This window comes from Medicago truncatula, chromosome 5 (assembly GCF_003473485.1).
Source record: "Medicago truncatula cultivar Jemalong A17 chromosome 5, MtrunA17r5.0-ANR, whole genome shotgun sequence".
NCBI lineage: Eukaryota > Viridiplantae > Streptophyta > Magnoliopsida > Fabales > Fabaceae > Medicago > Medicago truncatula.
In genome coordinates, this window is record NC_053046.1 from 31978722 (window position 1) to 32002153 (window position 23432).

At 31.8% G+C, this 23432-nt stretch overlaps 3 protein-coding genes across 3 annotated transcripts; all 3 read left to right on the top strand.

Annotated features, from left to right (window-relative positions):
* The first annotated feature begins 5533 nt into the window (after positions 1-5533).
* LOC112422149 (protein FAR1-RELATED SEQUENCE 11-like) lies at positions 5534-7456 on the top strand. The gene is made up of 4 exons (XM_024784942.1): positions 5534-6475; positions 6660-6860; positions 7120-7362; positions 7424-7456. Exons 1-4 carry the CDS (start codon positions 5534-5536, stop codon positions 7454-7456), a joined length of 1419 nt encoding a protein of 472 aa, XP_024640710.1.
* Positions 7457-9601: 2145 nt separating this feature from the next.
* Positions 9602-10606, top strand: LOC112422150 (uncharacterized). Its single transcript, XM_024784943.1, has one exon. The coding sequence runs from the start codon at positions 9602-9604 to the stop codon at positions 10604-10606; it is 1005 nt and encodes a 334-aa protein (XP_024640711.1).
* Positions 10607-19810: 9204 nt separating this feature from the next.
* Positions 19811-21540, top strand: LOC112421726 (serine/threonine-protein phosphatase 7 long form homolog). The gene is made up of 3 exons (XM_039834726.1): positions 19811-20240; positions 20589-21287; positions 21430-21540. Exons 1-3 carry the CDS (start codon positions 19836-19838, stop codon positions 21538-21540), a joined length of 1215 nt encoding a protein of 404 aa, XP_039690660.1. The 5' UTR covers positions 19811-19835.
* Positions 21541-23432: the final 1892 nt, after the last annotated feature.

Here is a 23432-nt window from a genome sequence, read left to right on the forward strand (position 1 = left end):
ATTATTTTAATTTCAATATTGTTTAATCATCACAACCTCACAAATAATTTTATTCACACTGTCATTTAATGATACCAAATACTATTATTTCCTTTCTTCAACCTCGCAAATATTTACACACACATTAATGTTTAGAGTAATATTTTATGTCCGTCTGTCTGTGTTTTTGTTAAGCTGATGCATATAATTTTTTTTAGTGTTGCTTGGTTGAGTGCTACTTCACCGATTTGTTTTAACTATTTTCCAATTTTTATATTTTTAAATACTTTTAACTATTTTCCAATTTTTCCTCCCAAATTAAGTTGTTTCTACATTGCCATTGCGGGAGATTAAGATACCGTTTGACCCGGTTTTTTTTTTACTTCTCAACATTTTTAAAAAGAAGTTAGGTCAAACACAATATCAATTAAGTACTTACTAGAAAGGAAACATTTTTTAATGCATAAAATTGAATGGAATGAGCTTTGGCCAAAAGTTGTTAAATGCTACTTTAAAAAACTACTTCTCGACAATATATTTCACAAACACCCCTTTTCAACTCACGCTGGAAACCTTTTCTTTTATTTTTTAATATTATATTTCAATATATTTTCTTTTCATTTAACTTTTTTTTTTTTTGAACAATTCCATTTAATTTTATTATCTTTTTTTCAAAAGATTTTTATTATCTTTTTATCACTTATATATTTAATTTCAATATTGTTTAATCATCACAACCTCACAAATATTTTTATTCACGCTGTCATTTAATGATACCAAATATTTTTATTTCCTTTCTTCAACCTCGCGAATATACACATACACACATTAACGTTTAAAGTAATATTATATGTCCGTCTGTCTGTTTTTTGTTACGCTAATGCATATAATTTTTTTTAGTATTGCTTGGTTGAGTGCTACCTCACCGATTTTTATTAACTATTTTCCAATTTTCATATTTTTAAAAACTTCTGATTATTTTCCAATTTTTTTATTTTTAACTATTTTCTAATTTTTTTTCTCACAAATTCAGTTGCTTCTACACTGCCGTTGTGGGAGATTAAGATATCGTTTGACCCGTTTTTTTTTTCTCTTCAACTTCTCTACATTTTTAAGAAGAAGTTAGGCCAAGTACAATATCAATTAAGTACTTACTAAAAAAATGTACTTTTTTTAATGCATAAAATTGAATGGAATGAGCTTTGGCCAAAAGTTGTTGAATGCTACTTCAAAAAACTATTTGTCGACAATTTATTTCACAATCATCTCTCTTCAATTCACGTTGGGAACCTTTTCTTTTATTTTCAAATATTATATTTCAATATGTTTTTTTCTTCCATTTAATTTTTTTTTAGCCGTTCCATTTAATTTTTTAAAGGAGGTTCCATTTAATTTTATTACCTTTTTTTCAAAGAAATTTTATTATCTTTTTATCACTTATATATTTAATTTAAATATCGTTTAATTATAACAACCTCACAAATATTTTTATTTACGCTATCATTTAATGATACAGAATATTTTTATTTTCTTTCTTCAACCTCGCAAATATACAGACACACACATTAGCGTTTAGAGTAATACTTTATGTGTGTCTGTTTTTTTGTTACGCTAATGCGTATAATTTTTATAAAATTTTGATTTTAATTAAAAGTAAAATTGTAGATGTCTTTTCTTCAAAAAAGGTATAGATGCCTAAAAAAATTATGCTTATGTTATATATATATATATATATGGGTTTGCTAGAACACACCCACTAATTTTTATGTGGGAGTGTTTTAGCAAGTTATAACTAAAAAGTTAATAAATACACCTTAAGGTGTATGTTGCTATAACACACCTTCTAGAAAAAGCAAGTGGGTGTGTTCTAGCAAATCCTATAGGCATTTGCTAGAATACACCCACTTATTTTTTAGAAGGAGTATTTTAGCAAGTGAATAACTAAAAAGTGGTTAAATACACCTTAAGGTGTAGCTTTGCTAAAACACTCCCACATAAAAACTAGTTGGTGTGTTCTAGCAAATGCCCAAATATATGTAACAATTGGTCAGGTTCGAGGTTGCTCATCAACCTACATCATCCGGTTGTTGAGAAGTTTAAGACTTAGTAAGTTTGCATTATGATTTCACAATACAGTGTTAGAGTAACTTATTATTTCACAATCCGATTTGATTGATTTTTGACCATGTTTCTTGAATTGTTGTCATGACTTTAACACTTCTCAAGCTCATAGTCAAACTTCAGTTAAAACTTAAGTCAGAGTTCGACTTCTTCTCAACGTACTTCATACAACGATTTTTCCAAACTGTCACATGTTAGGCCAATTGCTGAATTTATAAACTTAGTCAATGTCTGCTTTTTTTATGCACAAACATGCTTTAAGTTTTTTTACGCACAAATTAAAAATACATATTGCATTATTCTTTATTTCATGTGCATAATTTGTGTTAGGAAACATATTGCATCACTATTTAGAAAACAACTAAATTCAATCATAACCAGTTTGGATTGTATTATGAGAGCTGCACCAAATGTTCGAAGACATCAATGTCAGATGGTGCTGGCTATATATGCACATGTGGAAGTGATGCTTAATTTCCATTTGTTTCAACAATGTTAATTGGTCAACGGGGTGCATATAATGTACATGCATGCATTTATCTAGAATTTATAGGAAGATAATAGGATGATAAAGTAGAAGTCAAGTTACATTTTCTTTAGCTTAAAATCAGTTATGCTACCTTTATTTTATAAATTATATGTAACTATATTCGCATACATCTTATCCATATGCATTAGACTAATATTGCAGTTATTTTCCTGTTTAGCATTTCCCAAACGAGGTGTCAAGAACAATTCTGAAAGGAAAGCGCAAAACAATCACTCTTATTGATGACCAGACACAGAGACAGTACAACTGTCATCTCATTACCGCCGATAGAGCAAGCTATGAAAATTACTTGGGTGGTCAGTGGTTCAATTTCTGCAGATAACGAGTGATGGAAGAAGGTGGTAAACTCATCTTTGATCTCGAAAAGTCACAGAAGAAAGTGCAAATTCGAGTTGTTCCAAAGTAGATATTTGTTGTTGAACTATTTTAACTTCTACTATTTTGATGTATCGCTTTGGACTGAAGTCGTAAACTATCTTGATTTTGGGATGTCATTTGTTCTTTTCATTTTGTCTGATGTAAGTATTGGCAAAAATTCCTTTTTGGTTAGTCTATGAAACTTGCAATCTCTTTTATAAACCTAACTATTATGTAACGTTAATCTGTACATTGTTGGTTCCTTCATTGGTTCCAATTAGTATCATATTAATTGTAATGTTGTTTTTCTAATCTCTTGAGAAAAATAAAACATGTTATTTTCCTACAGTAAATCTTTACAATGCTTTGGTAAATGTTTTAGAAATGTGCATATATATATAACTTCTAATTAACACTGCAATTTGTTTTGTACCTAGCACTTGTCAAATGAGATATCAATGACATTTTTAAAAGGAACACAGAAAACAATCACACTCATCGACAAACAAGCTCAAAAAAGGTATAAGTGTCGCTTGATAACGGCAGAGAGAGCAAGTTACAAAAAATACTTAGGCGACCAATGGTTCAAATTTTGCCGAGAACGTATGTTAGAGGTAGGTGATAAGTTAATTTTTTTTATCTAGAGAAGCCACCTAAAAATATGCACGTTCAAGTCGTTTCCAAATAAAGATTTGGTGTTCATGATCCACACTTTCAACATATCACCTTAACTTTAATTCTAGACTAGATTATTTTCACTCACTGATGCTACTTCTTTGCTTGATTTCATTTGATGTAAATATGGGTATTACAACAAAACTCTTTTTTTTTTTTTTTTTTTTTTATAATTTTGGATAATATGTAAATTCACACATCATTGATTCCTTTATTGGTTCCAATAGTTTTCATCCTAAATATTATGTCAATTCCTAATCTCATAAACTGATTATATGCTCTCTTAATCAGTCCATACATATTTTATGATGAATCACGATGTTCCTTCGTTTTAACATCTCTTCTTTCAAAGAATTTTTTTATCAAATATGTTATTGAACCCGTGCTTCTAACTAGTTTATAAATATAAAACAAGTTCCCACTTTTTGGACAATCAGCATCAATTTGACATTTATCACGTGCTGTAATAAGAAAAGAAAAAAAGTCAAGAAAATAATGCTACTATTAAATGATTGTGTACGAGCTACAAAGTAAAGAAAGAAATTTGAAAAGAATAAAAGGAATGGCTTACCAACACCAAATTTCGTTGCGATGAGAAATAAGGAAATAAATAGAATCATGACACAAACAAACTTAAGAATTTGAACCATATTTTATCTTGTTTGAGTGTAAAAAATAGAAAATGATTTGGTCTATTTATAATTTTCCTGCTCTCTAAAATAATGAAATATTTTTAGCACTTACAAAGTTGAAACCGTCGTTCATAATATTATGATCATTATTAAATATTTATTAAGTATATCAATGTGTTGTGTTTGTTCTTTTAGCACACTTAAGGTGGGTCAAATAACAAAATTACTAATCATTAAAATTCATTCTTTATATCTAACTTTTATTTACTTTTTTTAAAGTTAAAAGTTTTCTTTTAGACCATCGTAATATTATTATTTTGGAATAATATACATAATTGGAGATGAGAAATAAGTAGAGTGTATTGTAGGATCAACTTTTATTGTTGATAAAATCGTTGAATTAAAAAAAACACCTTTCCTTGATTTAAAAAATTGATGTGTATTTTATAGAACTTTTTTTATTCAATAATATTTAAGGTTCAAAAACTCAACCTAAAAGTAGTGGTTTAGGGACAACCTAAATGCAGATGACATTTATCTATAAGAACAATTAAAAGTAATAAAATTTCAGCGTCTAAAAACATCATATATATATATATATATATATATATATATATATATATATATATATATATATATATATATATATATATATATGAGTTTTGCTAGAAGATAACTTTTATCAGTGGCGGAACTAGGAAAAAAGTATAGGGTGGGCTATAAATAGTGATGGAGCTTAATTTTCTTACAGGTACATTTTATCATTGGTTAGTTTCAATGACTACAAATTTGTTATTTGTTGAATATAATTCAAACCGGTATTTTAAAATCCGAACCGTTTATCAACCTTGATAAACTACAAGATAATTGATCGAACAACTAGGTCATTAAACCTAACGACTGAATTAAATGACTCAACTTCAATAAACAGATGTATAGGTATTAAATCGAATTGAATCAAACGACCGAGTAAAAAAAAAAACTCATGACATATATATATATATATATATATATATATATATATATATATATTAATGTAAAAAAGATCATTACATAAGAAAATATACTTATAATCAAGTACAATAATGAAATCATATTGTACTTGCCTCAATTATTTTTATGATTTCTAACAAATTCTATTTTATTTTATTTATGATTTCTAAAAATTATTTTTATTTTTTAGAAAATAGGAATGAATCATATTTAAACTAAGATCAATATGATATCTGAAGTAAGAAATGATGTTAGTGATTGGCCCTTGCCTCAAGTCACTAACGTTGATGAATGGGTTCCTTTTGAAGGGCAACTATTTGAAGATAATGAATATGTAAATTCTTTAACATTTCAAGAGCTACAACATGAACCCTTGCCTCAAGTCAACAACATTGATGAGGGGGTTCCTTTTGAAGGGCAAGTATTTGAAAGTGATAATGTTGCTTATGAATTTTATTGTTTATTTGCAAAACAAAATGGATTTTCTATTAGGCGTGATCACATTTATAAATCTAGTAAAAATGTGTCTGAAGAGAATCCATCTGGTGTTTATAAGAGGGAATTTATTTGTCATGGTGGTGGTATTGTTAAACCACGCAAAACTGTTGAAGTGGAAAATCAAAGGAAACGAAAATCTTCAAGATGTGATTATGGTGCAAAGATGGTAGTTAATAAGAGAACAATTGGCTTTGAGAAAAAATGGGTGGTTAAATATTTCAACAATTCTCACAACCACGAGTTATTGGATAACAAAGAGGTTCGATTTCTTCCTGCTTATCGTAACATTCCAATTGTTGATCAAGATCACATACTATTATTATCTAAAGTTGGTTGCTCTGTAAGTATTATAATGAGAGTGCTTGAGTTAGAGAAAAGAACGGGCACAGGAAATTTACCATTCTTAGAAAAAGATATTAGAAATTTTATTCAGTCATATAGTGGTATTGGTAAAGAAAGTGATGCTGCAGATGTTCTCAGATTGTGCAAAAGTTTGAAAGATCGAGAGGAGGCCTTCCAAGTTGAATTCACAATTGATGAAAGTAACAAATTGGAGCATATTGTTTGGGCATTTGGTGATTCAATTCGCGCATACGAAGCTTTTGGAGATGTTGTAGTTTTTGATACCACATATAGAATAAACCGTTATGGGATGCCTCTTGGAATATGGGTTGGTGTTGATAATCATGGAAATTCAATTTTTTTTTGGTTGCGTTCTATTGCAAAATGAGAAGATTTCTTCCTTCGAATGGGCTATAAAGGTAAATTTCTATTTACTCAAAGTTGTTATCACTGTTAAATTTTTAAATTTGAAACTTTATTAAATTAATTTAGATTTATGTTACAATTTTCAGAGTTTCCTAGCTTTTGTGAAAGGAAAATATCCAAAAATAATTCTTACCGATCAAGATCTTTCAATTAAAGAAGCCATTGCAACGGAATTGCCAAACACAAAACATGCATTTTGTATATGGCATATTGTCGCAAAGCTGTCAAGTTGGTTTTCTTTTCCACTAGGTTCGAGATATGATGACTTTAAACATGAGTTTCATAAGGTATATCATTTAGAATGTGCAGATGATTTTGAACGAGAATGGAAAATAATGGTCTCACAGTTTGGTTTGGGCGTGGATAAGCATATTGACTTGCTCTTTTCCCATCGTAAATTTTGGGCCTGAGCTTATTTGAAGGACTTTTTTTTTGCTGGAATGACAACAACAGGACGCTCAGAATCGATAAATTCATATATAAAAAGATTCTTAGATGCTAACAACAGGACGCTCAGAATCGATAAATTGTTATATTTTTGTGTAGGTTGGTGTTGCTGTCAAAATTAGAAATCAAGCTGGAGAAGAGGCACGAATGCGTCAAAAGTATCATAATCCTCATATTACAACACATTTTCCTATTGAAGAACATGCCTCGTCTATACTCACACCTTATGCCTTTAAGTTGCTTCAATATGAGATCGAATTATCCGCAAAGTATGAAGCAATTGAAGCTGACAATGGCTCTTATGTTGTGCAACATCATACCAAAGTTGATGGTGGTCGTATAGTAAGTTTGATAACAGAAGAAGAGTCAATTCATTGTTCTTGTAAAGAGTTTCAATTTTCAGGAATACTATGTAGACATGCAATTCGAGTGCTAATGTTTAAAAATTGTTTTGTTCTTCCATCAAAATATCTTCCTTTTCGATGGAGACGAGAAAGATCATTGATCCCAAAATCTAGTCATGTGATTAACTGCAATGATGTATCCTCTGCCAAATTTCAGTCTCTAATTCGATGTTTGGAAGTCGAATCATTAAAGACAAGTGAACGAGAACAGGTTGCTACAAGAGAGTTAGAAAATATCATCATAAAGATAAAAAGGCATGCCTGAAACTCAAGAACATGTGATTGATTTGGAAGCGGATGTTTCCAACAATGACGACTACGACGTTGAAAATCCTGTTGTTTCAAAAACAAAAGGTCGGCCAAAAGGATCAAGACCAAAAGGAGGGGTTGAAGCTGCCAAGAAGCCTCGTCGTTGTCATGTTCCAGATTGTGGTGGAACTAATCATGACTCACGAAACTGTCCAAACAAAAAGAGAAAAATGGAAGTATTGCCTTCTCAATCTCCTAATAAGTAAGTTTTAATTGGTGTGTCTTGTTCTACTCATGACTAATATATTAAATTAATGTTGACTGAATTTTTATGGTGCTTTGATAGGATCATGAAGGGTTGGAAGTAGTCATCTTGAAATAGTGAATTTGACAGATGAAGCAGCCAAATAGTTTAGATCAAACCGTGTAATTAGTGAATTTTGTGGCTGCAATCTGTAAGATCAAACTAGCAGTATATTTTGTAGGATTATTATGATCAAATTGTATAATTACTAGTATATTTTGTACCAGTATATAGCCTGTGTTTTGTTCCAGTTCGCCCAATCTTTCTCTTCTTGAGAGGTCCTGTTTGGCTTAATATATTATTGCACATTATTATGATTATGTGAAATGTTGATGTTAATTATTGAACATCAAATTGGTTATTAAAAGTCAAAGAGTCTAAAAAAAAAAAAAGTAAAAGATCAAACTAGCAATATATTTCTGTGAAATATATTATTGCATATTATTGCACCTCTTAAAAAAGAAGTAAAAGATCCAATGAAAAAATGTGTTCTCTTTTTGACAAACACATTGGTTGTAGGAAGAGAGAGAAAATGATGATTTCTAGGTGAATGGGAAATGACTTTAAAGGACATGTATTATATCATTATTGAAGAACAATCTAAATTTCCTTTGAATTAATTTGATTTACATGATTGTGAATTAATTTGTATTAGGAGAAGTGAATCAATCTAAATTTAATCATTTGTATTATATCATTACGGGGGAGTAACTAGTGGTTTAATGACAATCTAAATTTCCTTTGAACAACCCCACAAACAACTTGAACCTTTTTTTTTTTTTTTTTTTGTCAATTAACAACTTGAAAATTTTATTTCTTAAAATACTCACATTGAAATAATTATTTTATCCACGTTGGGTTTTGATAAGGTATATAATACAATGATAAGGTAATTATTTTATTCATATTAAATAAAATATTACCTCAAGAAAGAAAAAAAAGTTCATGATTGGTAAATATGTATGTTTGGATTGATGAAAATGCAAGTAGTAAAATCTAAAGATTCTCTACCCTATGGTATAAGTTACTCTATAAGGCAAACTATACTTCTCTCAAAAAAATAAAAAAGGCAAACTATACTAGCGATAAATTTACGTTAAAATGACCCTCTTTTAATTCATCATATATAGGAAAATGAATTGAATTTTTTTTTCGCGGACAACGGTGGTATTTTTGTTAGTTTGTTTTAATTCAAGTTTAGTTTAGTGATAATCACAATCAGTGGTTAATCACATTTTGTTTTAGTTTGTTATGAAGTTTGTTACAAGTTTGTTAGAGGTTAGTATATAAGATCTAGAGTTTGTTACATTGCTTGTGCTTCAAGCAACTTAGCTAGATATTGTATATAAGCTACCTCCTTTGTACATTTTCGTATGTAGAATCAATAAAGATCAATTACAATTTCATCATAATTTTTCTTCTCTCTCAATTCTCTCTCTAATTCACAAAACCTTAGAATAAGAAACTACTTCTGAAACTGCTTCTGAACTAGCTTCTGAACAAGCTTCCGCTTCTGGTTTTTCTGCGCTATCAAATTGGCATCAAGAGCCTTTGGTTTCATTCTAAGGGGTAATCAAGATCTTCAATCACGCAATTTGTAGGAAGAAACGCTGAAGGAAACACCATGAATGGTAGCAGCAGTTTCAACACACATCTTCCAATTCTTGAAGCACGCAATTGGGAAAGATGGAGTGCAGTGATGAAGAATCTGTTTGGAGCACAAGATTTGCTTGAAATTGTGCAGAATAGTGTAGGTGAATTAGCTGCGAATGCCACTGAAGTGCAAAGGAACGCACACAAGGAATTGAAGAAGAAAGATTGCAAGGCTCTGTTCTTGATTCAACAAAGTCTTGATGAAGGAAACTTTGAAAGAATCTCAAAATCACTAAGTTCAAAGGAAGCATGGGACATTCTTTCAAAGTACCATGAAGGTGATGATAAAGTGAAGTTGATTAAGCTTCAATCACTGAGAAGGAAATTTGAGCTGATGCAAATGGAAGATGATCAGAAGATTTCTGAGTACATCTCTAAACTCATCAATCTTGTGAATCAGATGAAGGCTTGTAGTGAAGCAATCACTGATCAACAGATAGTTGAAAAGATTATGAGGACCCTATCTTCAAGGTTTGATTTCATTGTGGTGGCAATTCAGGAATCAAAAGATGTTAAGACATTGAAGATTGAGGAGCCGCAGAGTTCATTAGAAGCTCATGAATTGATGGTTTCAGAAAGAAGCAATGAAAGATCAATTCGACAAGCCCTGCAAGTTCAAACTATCAAGAAGGATGATTATGATAGGAAGAACTTCAAGAAAGGGAAGAAAAACTCTAAGGGAAGAAACTGGTCTAAAGGCAAGAACAATGGATCTGATAAAGGTGAATCTTCAAAGGAAGGAAATTCTAATCAAAAGAAGAAAGTTGATAAGAAGAAGATTCAGTGTTTCAAATGTGAGAAATTTGGACACTATGCCTCTGAATGTTGGTCTGGTAAAGGAAAGCAATCAAATAATGATGAAGAGGAAGCCAAAATTGCACAAGATGATTCAGATTCTGAGTCATTATTCATGATGGTTACAACAATTAGTAATGAGAGCTGCAATTCAGAAAGTTGGTTCTTAGATACTGGTTAATCTAATCATATGACTGGAACCAAGACATGGTTAAGAGAAGTGGATTTTGGAAGAAACACAAAGGTGAAACTTGCAGATCATAGAGTATTAGTTGCAGAAGGAATGGGGAATATTGCTATTGAAGGAAAGAATGGGAAAGTGGCAATAATTGAATAAGTTCTCTATGTTCCTGGAATGCAGTGCAATTTGCTGAGTGTAGGTCAATTCATTCAGAAAGGATACTCAGTTACTATGAAGGACAACACCTTTAAGTTGTTTGATAATCATCAAAGGTTAGTTTTGAAAACTCCTCTTGCAAAGAATATAACCTTTCAGACCAATATGAAAGCTGTAGAATTGAACTGTTTATCTGCTATGGTAAAAGATGAAGATAGCTGGTTATGGCACTATAGATTTGGTCATCTCAATTTTAGAGGTCTTAATCAATTGGTTGATAAAGAAATGATTCTGGGAGTGCCTAAAATTGAGATACCTAACACAGTTTGTGATACTTGCTTGTTGGGAAAGCAACCTAGAAGTGCATTCAGTTCAAGTTCAGCAAGTAGATCAAAGGAGCTGCTTAATGTTGTATATTCAGATGTGTGTGGTCCTTTAGAGGTTCCTTCATTAGGAGGAAACAAATATTTCATCAGTTTTGTTGATGAGTTTAGCAGAAAACTCTGGTTATATTTGATTAAGGCCAAAAGTGAAGCATTTGATATGTTCTAGAAGTTTAAAATCTTAGTTGAAAAACAAAGTGGTAAATCCATTAAGATTTTAAGAACTGATGGTGGTGGTGAGTATACCTCAAAGGTGTTTGAGAAGTTTTGTGAAGACAATGGCATTGTGCATGAAGTCACTGCTCCTTATACTCCACAACACAATGGTTTGGCTGAAAGAAGGAATAGTAGCCTGCTTGACATGACCAGAAGTATGCTAAAGATGAAGAAGATGCCTAATACATTTTGGGGAGAAGCAGTAAGAACTGCAGCATACATCTTAAACAGATGCCCCACTAAGAAACTTAATCAAATTCCTGAAGAAATTTGGTTAGGATGCAAGCAGTCAGCAAAACACTTGAGAATTTTTGGTTCATTGTGCTATATGCATATCCCTGATGCAAAGAGAAGGAAGTTGGGGGACAAGAGTGAGCCTATGATACTGGTTGGCTATCATGAAACAGGTGCATACAGATTGTATCATCCTCTAAATCACTCTATAGTGATTAGGCTACCTGACCCAAAAAAAAATTCTACAAGCCACTTTTCTCACGTTGTTTTCGCTATTTTCTTATATCTTGACCCTTACTTATTGATGTTGTTGAAACCAAGTTGGTCCACTAATAACAATATCATTTTATGTTTTGATGATTAAAAAAAATATCTAAATGGTTTTTCAATTCGCATTTAACTTAATTTCTTATTACTTTGAAATCTTTCAACAAACTATATTCATTTTAAATTTTGCAAATTTATTTATGTTAGTTCTAACATTTATCCCGCCATTGCACGGGTCATGAGCTAGTAAGTGTTATTGGTACATGGAGCCTTAATCTTCTTGCACAAATACCCACTTAAAAGTTTCAATTGAATGGGGTGGGGTAGCTCAACTGGTTTGAGTTAAGGGAATTTTTTCTAGAGGTACTGAGTTTGACACGGACAAAGGAGAAAAGAGAAAAACTAATTTCTAACATACATTAAAAAAAAAAAAAATATCTTCTTAAAGCACCAACCCAATTCATATTTTTTATTTATGTACTAAAATGATAGATCAGTATATTTTTTATTCAGTACAAATTTGAATATCTGTTTAAACTGTACATTTTTTATTGGGTTAAATATGTTTTTGGTCCCTATAAAATTGGAAACTTCTAAGTTTAGTCCTTACTTAATTTTAATAACATTTTTAGTCCCTACAAAAATAAAATTACATGTAATTTTAGTCCTTCTAAAAACTAAATTTGTTTAATTATTCTTGAATTCTTAAATTTTTGAACGATTTTTTGGAGACATGTTTAGAACATTATAAAATGTTCATTTACTAAAAAATATAATTTTTTAACAGGAGAAGAATTAAATATGAATTTTTTAAACGACAAAAATTCAAGAAAAGAGTAGTAAAAATCTGAACGTAGAAATCAAATTTTGAGTTAATATTTTGTAGAGGGACTTTCCGTAATGTTCTTAATAGGTGTACAAAAGATTGTTTAAAAATTCAAGAATTTAAGCATAATTAAACAAATTTGGATTAAGAATGGACTAAAACTAAATGCAAAATGATTTTTTAGGGATTAAAAAAGCTATTAAAATTAAGTAAGGATTAAATTTAAAAGGCTCCAATTTTATAAGGATATAAAACATATTTAACCCTTTTTATTTGATGTCAAAAGGAAAAGTTCAATCAATAAATTTGTTTTTGTTGTAAAATTTTGGATAGTCGGGCATGAGTGATATGCAAAACTAAAACAAAAAAAAATACAACAAATGTTACATGAAGGATTTTGATTGATGAAACAAAACTACCTTGACAAAAAAAAAAGAATTAAAAGAAAGAAATTGAATAAGTTATTAAGATTAATAAAATTTTCTTGAAACATCACCGAAGGGTTGTCTTTGAATAAAGATTTTAGGAAATTGTATATTTTTGTATATAGAAGTTATAGTTTTTAAATGATTGTATATTTACTAGATAAATGCTTCCTTATCTCCAATCCCCATTACAACTCTGACTAAGTCTTAGGCTTTGTTTGGATTGATGGCATGTGGTGGAATGGAATGGGATGGAGTGGTATATAATAGAGTTCCATTGTTTGGATATTTAAAAAATGAGTGGAATGGAGTGGTATATGATGGAATCCATTCCATCCCATTCCATCATCTTCCTTTATTTTCATTCCTCCCAATTTGGGGTGTATAGAATGGAATGAGGTCTATTAATTTGACAATTACCTTTTTAACCTAGTTTTTTTTTTTATTTCCAATTGGTAGCCACGAATTTCCGATTGAACCCAGTTTTTTATTTAATTACACACGTTACCTCTATACCCAACAACATCAAACTCTACAACACTGTTCTACATAGCACTAGACAGTCCAATACATCAAAATCCTTTCTACAAAGCCAAACTACTCATGAAAATCAATGAAAGTTCATTATAATTAAATAAAAAAAATGTAAAAAATGCAACGAATGGAGATGGTGGGGGTAACGTGATGGACAAATTTTTCAAACAAAATTAAAACTTTTTTGCTACTATTATTTTTGTTACTATTTTATTATAACTATACAATTCTATATATGATAGTATTTTTAAATAAGGGTAAAAATGAAATAAACAAGTTTGTTCCGTTCCGTCGTAAAATGAGTTCTATAAAATACCCAAACAATGGAATGGAAACTCTATCCCGCTCCGTTCCATTCCATCCCGCTCCATTCCATTCGTTTTAAAATATCCAAACATAGCCTAGTGTTCCATGCCTGATAGTAGCTGGTTATATGTAAATTCTATTTTCTTATATTGATATTTCAATTCCGTTCTTAATTTTTTTTTTTTTTTTTTTTTTTTTTTTTTTTTTTATGCGAAATACAAAAATGATATTTGACTTAGAAAGTTGTAGACATAGGCTTTCTCCGTAAGAGAGAGATATGGGTAGGAGCATTTGTAGATGTTAGTTACCAGGTATTAGTCTCTGTTTGCAATCATACACATTGTATGATCTTAATGTCGTTACTAAAAATAATGAATCTCATATCGTTTGTCAGATATGGAAACATGCGATCAATGAAGTAAATTAAACGATTAATTAATGAATCCCAACAATATTATCTCTTTGTTCTTGTTTCATTTTTTTTTAAGAAGTTAAACTAACCCCTTTCAATTGACACCAGAGATAATTGAACCTGAGACCTTAAGAAGGAGCACTCTCAGGTTACAAGTCAATACGACTAGGCCAACCTAAGTGGGTTTTTCTTATTTCATTATTTAATTGCAAAGACAAATATATGTACAAATAATCCATCGTTATGTACTAAAAACAATATTCGTATTTCAAAAATATTGCACGAATTCCTATGGATACGGTAACCATAAATATTTATTTTGGGAAATGATAGGTGCAGTGACAAAATTTATCAAAAAAATTTTAAGACAGTGTATTTGCTAACACCTTTTCTTAATTACACAACATTACCTCCCTTAATTTTCGTCAAATAACAAATTTAATTGATTGAGACATTTTCTTAATATATTTTTGATAAAAACTCTAGATAAATAGAAATGCTCATTTATTTTTTTATACAGCTATAAAAGCAGCTGATCACTAAGTAACTATTTTTTTTATCTCAATCTGTTTGCAATATTTCAAAAATTATTAGATAATTTTATAAATTATTACCCCAAAAATAAAATTACCATGTGTGTCACATGGGATAAAGATCTAGTTTACCCTAAATTTAAAGTAGTTGGATTAAACCTTCAAAAAATTGTATTAAAGTGTTTGCAACTACTTTTATATCGACTAAAATCCTACAAATATAAATTAAAGTGTTTGCAAATTGAATTGTTTTTCATATCTTTTAAAGCTCAACAAGACATCTAATGTATTTATTTTGACATGCATAAATTAAAAAGGCTTTGAAGTAAGGTAAAATTTATTGATATACCTAACTATTCTATTAAAGTTATTTTTAAAAGGTGTGATACCTCCAAAATTATGAGAGAAGAGGACAATGAAAAAAAAAAATCTTTACTACCTTAAAACTATCTTAGAGTAACACACCATAACTACAAGGTTCATGAGATTAGAGAAATTAAATTAAATTATATCATAGAGTGCCAACATAATAACCAAACGACAACTCATGAAATATTCTATCATATTTTAAGTTGTTTTCTTTGACATTATAACCCATTCTCCTTTGTAGTATGTTTTTGCACTCTCCATGGTTTGAAACTCATAGAATCATGCATGTGCTTCTACCAATTCACATCTTTTATCAATGCACTTAAAAACATATAACAAGTCCCTATACTTTGGACAATAATCATCGGTTTCACATTCTTCATAAACTATAATGAAAAAACGATAATAAAATAATGTTACTAAATATGTTAAAAGATTGTGCACAAACTATAAAGTAAAGAAGGAAATTTTGAAAAGAATGAAAAAAATGACTTACTGTCACTCAGTTGTGTTCTGATGAGAAATACTATGGAAATGAATAGAATCATAGCATAAACAAACTTTAGAAGTTGAATCATATTTTTTCTTGTTTGCATGTAAAAAATTCGAATATGATTTGTTCTATTTATAATGTTCATGCTCTCTTAAAAATGATTTTTATAGTTTTGGCACTTATGAAGTTGTAAAAACCCTTCATAAAATTATAATCATCATTAATTATCTCTTAAATATATCAAAGTGTTGTAAACATAAAGAGGTCAAATGAAAAACTTACTAATAATAAAGATTTATTCCTTTTGACTATAATATTCATATGTAATTGAGCTTAAGTGGTTAATGAACTTCACCAAAGAACGAATCGTTCCGGAGAACCCGAGTTTGTTTCTGATTTTATCCAAATGCATTTTGGTATTATGCCTACCCAACTTGAAATAGATTGACGGAAACCATTGATGATGAGGCATTCTCTAGATGGATTTCATAGTTCTCACCTTGAGAACAAATTGTATAGTCAGAGGTCTTTTTGACTTTGGAATAAGTTCAAATAGAACTCCTTCACAACTCCCTACATTTTAAGCTATAACTATAATAAGTCATTACGAATCATGTGTCTTCATTGTGTTATGATAATGTGAGGATGGGAGAATATTTGTAGAGTTTTAATTATGATAAATAATACTGGAATGAGGATATTATTTCAGTTTTTCATCAACTTTTTGTGATGGAATATAGGATATGCATTAATTGCACTATGACTGCTACACTCAAGCTATTCGTATTTCTACCTATTTAACATTTGGCTTGAAGTTGATTATTTAAATGAAAAATGAGTGAATTTAATATCGAATATACTGTCACAATATATTCTATTTTTACTTTCATTGATTAGAACTCAACTATTATCAAATGAAATCAGTGCAGATAATTAGACATTCAAGATTTTGAGCTGGGAGATTAGAATGCATTGAAGGAATTGTTTGCCAAACACATTGGGAAACTTTGATGAAGGAGCTTGCTTTCACATAACTCAGGAGAAAAAGACCTGTTCAAACACAGATTATCCTTGCAAGTACAAAAAAAAAAAATGAAAACAATTGTGTAGAACTAATGTTAATGAACCATTTTTTTTGGACAAACAGAAAATGTTGATTCTTATGTTAATGATAGGATTAGAACCATGTAAAGAGGATGCAAGTATTGGTGGCTCTTCATTGCTGCTGGTTCCTCTAGTCCCTCATTTGGCTTTGGGGACCTATAGAATAGAGACAAAGATGATGCAAGAAATTGTATGTATATAAATTTTGAACTTATCAAAAGGAGAAGGAACAACAACTCATGAAGGAAAAACAATCAAAATTTCTCTTACCAAGCAGAATATGATGTATTTAGCACCTGAAGATAGTGTGAAGGATTCAGCAATGTGGCAAATGAAACTGTCGTTCAGCTTTTTTGTCTCTCTTTTTTACTTTATTTTCTCTTTTTTTACTTTCTCCAACCTTTCTCTCATGCTGACAGTGGCTTTTGTGGGATCTTTTACTTTATTTTCTCTGTTTTTTTTTTTTAAAAACTTTTTTTTAACATTTCTACCATTTTCAACTTTACATGTAAATATTACTCCAGCTGCAACTATTGTTGTTGTCTTTTAGTGCAATATAAGAAATAAGAAATATGCCAGTGTCGGCATGAAAAAAGGAAAAGATTCCACAAAGTGCAGAGCATTCAATTTGCCCCTCTTTCATTTTCTGAATAATCAATAACCAATGAAACTTTTTTATACATCTTCCTATAAAATTTATTTCAAAGATAACACAAAAAATTATGTTGTAAACTACTATGTTTTAGTTTTGTTAATAAGTATGATTTTTTTTTTGCTTATAATATGGGACGGAGGGAGTACATACCTACACCGCTTTGTTATTCTCACTATATGCTTCTCAATTCATTCGTCGCCATCTTCGATCCATTATTGAAAGGAGAATTAATACAACTAATATTTTTAATCTATTATTGATGATCCCAAATCATTCGAATCACATTGAGTATTATTTTAATTTTTTAACATGTGTAGTTTAATTTTTTTATGATTAATTTTGTGCTTAATGTTTATTAGTACAATATAATTTTTTTGACCCATCCGAGATTTTCTTTCTGATTCCGCCACTATTTATACCCAAGTAAGTGTATGGTAGAATCAATTTATGTTGTTGATAAAATCATTGGAAAAAAAATGTGACTGTGTATTTAATTTTGTAATTGCATGATTTATTTTACATTATCATTCAAATCAATTATATAATTCATATCGATTTAAAAAATAATTTGGTATTGAATGTAAACTGCTTTTAAAAATTATTCGTATATCTAATAATTAATTGAAATATGTTCTTAGGGCAGCTTTGTATGTACACCTTTTTGTACCACTCTGTAAAATTTCAGTTAATCAAATATATGGTCTCCGTGACTACGTTTATTTAGTTGCGTGATCACTATTTATTTGGTTAACTAAGTGGAAAAATAGTGGTCACGCGCATTTTAGTTGTGCGACCACATTTTTTCAGCTTTTAAATGCTGGAAAAATAATGGTCATTGGTCACGCTGAAATTTTTCAAAGTGATATAAAGAAGTGTACACATTAAGGGTGTCTACCTACCTATCTTTATTCTTCCTCCTGTTTTATTTTTCGACGTGCCTCTCCTTTGTCCATTTTATCGTGTTCCATCGTGGTATGCCTTTTTCTTGCGTGAAGAGCACATCTTAATATCTATATACTTGAAGGATCCGATTGATTTTTCATGGCTCCTTTACCACCAGCTCATGTTGTTGATATCATTGTCAGCAGAGAAGAGGTAGTGCTATTTCATGTAGTTAGTTCTTCAATTCAGCGACAACTTACTGTTGATGTTAATGACAGGTGGCGGTGGAATTTGCACTCTTCAAATAATTACATTGTTTGTATTGCTTATAATTTCATTCAACAATCACCAAATCAACATATCCTTGCAGATGACAACCATGTATTTTGGCATAAAGTTGTTTCTCTGAAAGTCAATCTTTTTGTGTGCGTCTTCTTCTCAACCGCCTTCCAACAAATGACAATTTATTTATGAGAGGAGTGATTCCGGCTACTTATGGGAGGGTGTGGTAATTTAGAGGATAAACAAGAGAATTGTTGTTTACACATTTCATAAGGCTGTGCCACACGAGTCATTTACGTAAATGCCCTTCAGCAGTTAACTGCCGAAGTTTTTAGTAAACCGGCGGCAGTTAACTACCGAGGATTTCCTCGGCAGTTAACTACCGATGCGAACTGAACATAACAGAAGCAGAAACTCAATTTTCTGAGTATTGATTCATTGTTCAAAAATTCTCCAAACCATCCAACTTCTCCAATTTCGATTTGTCAGCAAAATCAAATGCATCATCTCCATTTAATCACAAGTAAGTATCTTGACTCATTTTTAATCATAATGTTAATTTGGGTAGGTTTTTTTTATAAAAAAAATGGTAGTTTTTATGTGGTTAGGGTTGATGTAGGAATTGAATTTTTTATGAGTGCATGTAGTTTATAATTGAATGTAGTTGCTTTAATTGATGATTGAATGATGTTAGGGTATAATGTGGTTTTCAATGGTGGCAAAAGAACACATTTTTAGTATGTTTGATATTTTGCACACAAAGTGTTTGATAAAATGTGTCAATGACAATTTTATTGATTATTTAGTTAGTTTAGGTATTGGATATGATTTTGATTGTAATTCGAAAAAGTGTATATTGAATTAGGTTGAATGTGTATATTGAATTATGTTTAGTTTAGGTTGAATGTGTATGACAATGCATTTGATTATTTACGTTTGAATGTTAATGATAATGTGTATGATAATGTTTAGGTTCAATCAATGTCTTTATTTTGGTAAAGTGGTTTAATGTGAAAGTGGTTATGTTTAGGTTGAATGTGAAAGTTTAGGTTTTGTTTAGGTTTAGTGTTTTTGATAAAGTGGTTGAATGATATTAATTTTATTATTTTTTTTGTAGATATGGCCGATCAGGACCCCATTGATCCATCGAAGATGATTGGTGGTAGGCGTGCGATGACTCAGAGCCACCGCAGGAAGAGGCAGAGCAGCCACTTCCCAAAGAGGGGTAGAGGTCGGAGGGGAGATGGCTCAGGAAGCTCTCAGGCTACACAGCCTGAGGAGTCACAGGTTGTTGACCCGTCACAGCCTGTTGACCAGACTGGGGTGGAGTACCTGAACTATCAGGATCAGGTACAGCATGATGTGACGGATGGTGGATATGACCAGGATCATATACCACAGCAGCAGGATGCAGGAGACGAGGATGACATTGCAGCAGCTGCTGCACCGGAGGTGTTACCTATGGAGCCTCCATTTCCTGGTGGACCGGCTGACTTGTCATTGCTCCACTCTTATGCCGATCATGTGGCGTTGCCACTCTGGTATAATTCAAATAATGTAACTGTATTTTTTTTAAATATTTTTTCTTTATGTTAAAATATTTTCTTTAATTTAAATGTGTATTTGTTTAATTATTATATCCAGTTTTATATGTGTTTTTTTTAATTATATTTTGTATGTTTAATTGTTTTCTTTAAATGTGTGTTTGTTTAATTATTATATCCACTTTTATATGTGTATTTTTTAATTCTATTTTGTATGTTTAATTCTTTTCTTTAAATGTGTGTTTGTTTAATTATTATATACATTGTTTTATGTTTATTTTTTTAATTCTATTTTTTATGTTTAATTGTTCTCTTTATATGTGTTTTTGTTTAAACCATATTTATTTTTCTATTATTTCAGGTTCGTAAGCTCCACGTGCTTAAACCGATTAATCATGGGGCCAAGATTCTCACTCTCGGACGCCCTAACGGGAATGAGAATTGGTTTTGGGATCCGCTTAAGCAGAGCGGGCTACATGATTTGGTTTACTTGGGGTACTCCACCGTGCCTCATCCGGAGACCAGCACCTTTCACATGCCCATGGGGGAGATGACTGTGACATTGGATGATGTCGCATGTCTCACGCATCTTCCTATTGAGGGGCGGATGTTGGATCATGGGAAGAAGATGCCCAAGCATGAGGGAGCGGCACTGCTGATGAGGTATCTGGGTGTGTCCCAGCATGAGGCTGAAAAGATCTGCAACCAGGAGTACGGTGGGTACATTAGCTACCCGAGGCTGAGGGACTTCTATACCACGTACCTTGGTAAGGCCAACTTATTGGCGGGTACGGAGGATCCTGAGGAGCTTGAGGAGCTGGCGAGGGTTAGGACATACTGCGTCCGGTGTTACCTTCTGTACTTGGTCGGATGCTTGTTGTTTGGCGATAGAAGCAACAAGCGCATCGAGCTGATATATTTGACGACCATGGAGGACGGCTACGCAGGGATGCATAATTATTCCTGGGGAGGTATGACCCTCGCCTACCTATACGGCGAGTTGGCTGATGCATGTAGGCCTGGACACAGAGCTCTTGGGGGGAGCGTGACACTGCTCACTGTAAGAAAACTTAAATTTTATATTTATGTTAACTTTATTTTTTTGTTAACTTTTATTTTTTTGTTATATTTTTCCGTGCGTAATGATTTATAAATGTTATTTGTTTGGTTTGTGCAAGCATGGTTTTTGGTGCATTTTCCAGGGTTTTACAGTGTTGATCCCAACACTGACTACGTGGAAAACTATCCAGTTGCAGCGAGGTGGAAGCTCCAGAAGGGTCATGGGGGGAGATCACGTATCGGTCACTGCTTGATCGTATACAATTAGATGATGTATGTTGGAGGCCGTACGAGGAGCACAGAGAGATCCAGGACTTCGAGGAGGTTTTCTGGTATTATGGGTGGATTATGTGTGGTGTCCGTAGGGTGTACCGTCACTTGCCCGAGAGGGTTTTGAGGCAGTACGGATACGTGCAGACCATCCCCAGACATCCGACTGCTGTTAGGGACCTCCCACCGTCTTCCATTATGCAGGTGTTCGTTGACTTCCGCACTCACACGATTAAGGCGGACGATCGGGGTGAGCAGGCAGGAGAGGATACATGGCGGGTGGCGGATGGCTATGTCATATGGTACACTAGGGTGTCTCACCCTCAGATCTTGCCACCTATTCCAGGAGATCTTCCGAGGCCTGCAAATAAAGAGCAGATCATTGCAGACCAGTGGGAGCGGTATGAGGCGAGAAGCTCGCCTGACACCTATGACATGGTTAGTGGCGCTGTTGCCTATGCTGATGCGCAGTTAGGCCAGGAGGAGGTCATGAGCATGACCCCTCAGCAGTGGTTTGAGGCCATGACCCATATGAGGGAGCAGATCGCGCCGATTTTGACCAGGAGGAGAGCCCAGAGGCCGAGGAGGAGGCACTATCTGCAGGATCAGGACCAGTAGTACTATTTTCCTTTTTTAGGACTTAGTTTTTAGTTTTAGTCTTTTGATGACATTGAGTTATGTATATTTGTATATTTGTATATTTATATTTTTATGACATTATTTTTAATTTCATGGGCTCGTTTTACTTTGTTTAATGTACAAAAATGTTGGTTTAATTAAATTGTGCATTTGCACCAATATTTTTTTGTTATTTGAACCGTTATGATGAATTTTAACCGTTTGTGTAAAAATCCGGCTTTCAAAATAATTTAGAATGATATTGAAATGCTTTTTAGAATTATGAAGATTTCCTCGGCATGAAAATTAAAGTTTGTTCTTGTAACTTCATGTATTGATAATAAGCAATTTTCAATGAGACGTGATCGTTACCTTTTTTCTAGAGTGTAGTAGTAGTATTTTATTACTAATGACAAAGTTTTAGTTGTCTAGTCAAACCTGAACACTACTATATAATATAAGTGTGCCGTTGATTTGCCTCCAATTCGTGAAAGAAGATTTGGCGAAGATTGGAGAGAAATTGAGAATTTTGTAAAGTTTTGGATGTTCAGTTTTCCTCGGCAGTTAACTATCGAGGTTTTCTTCGGCAGTTAACTGCCGAAATTTTGAAAAATCCGGCTGCAGTTAACTGCCGAGGGAAACCTCGGGAGTTAACTGCCGAGGATCTTATGCGCTACAAAATCTGGCAGAATCTCCTCTCATCCATTATTGATCTTATCTTCCAAATAATTTCTTCAAATTTCTCTCAAAATCTCTCTAAAAAACACAACCAAATCCAACCAACTTTATTCAACAAAATCACAAGTAAGTAATTATAATGCTATTAACTTACATTTTAGTTGTTATAAATGTTATTATTTTTTAGTTTTTGAGTACATTTATTATTTTTTAGTAGATTTACATGTTATAATTAATTTTTAGGGTATATGTTAGTTGATTAATGTTGTTAAAATATTTGCATGATGTTTATGTTATATGATTAATTTTTTTATTTTAGTAAGAGTATATGATTTATAATTTTAGGATTATTTTTATGAATTTTAGAGTCTATGTATAATGTGCACATCAAGTGTTCGATGAAATGTTTGAATGAGTTTTTGATTGATTGTTTTTAGTTTCTTATTGTGTAGATTTAAAACAATGGCCAGGTGGATCGACGTTCATGCGCAATTCAACGGCGGAGAACCTCAGAGGTTGAAGGTTCGGTGCCTTGGTGTAACGTTAAGAGGTCTCAAGGATAAACTGACTGAATTCAACC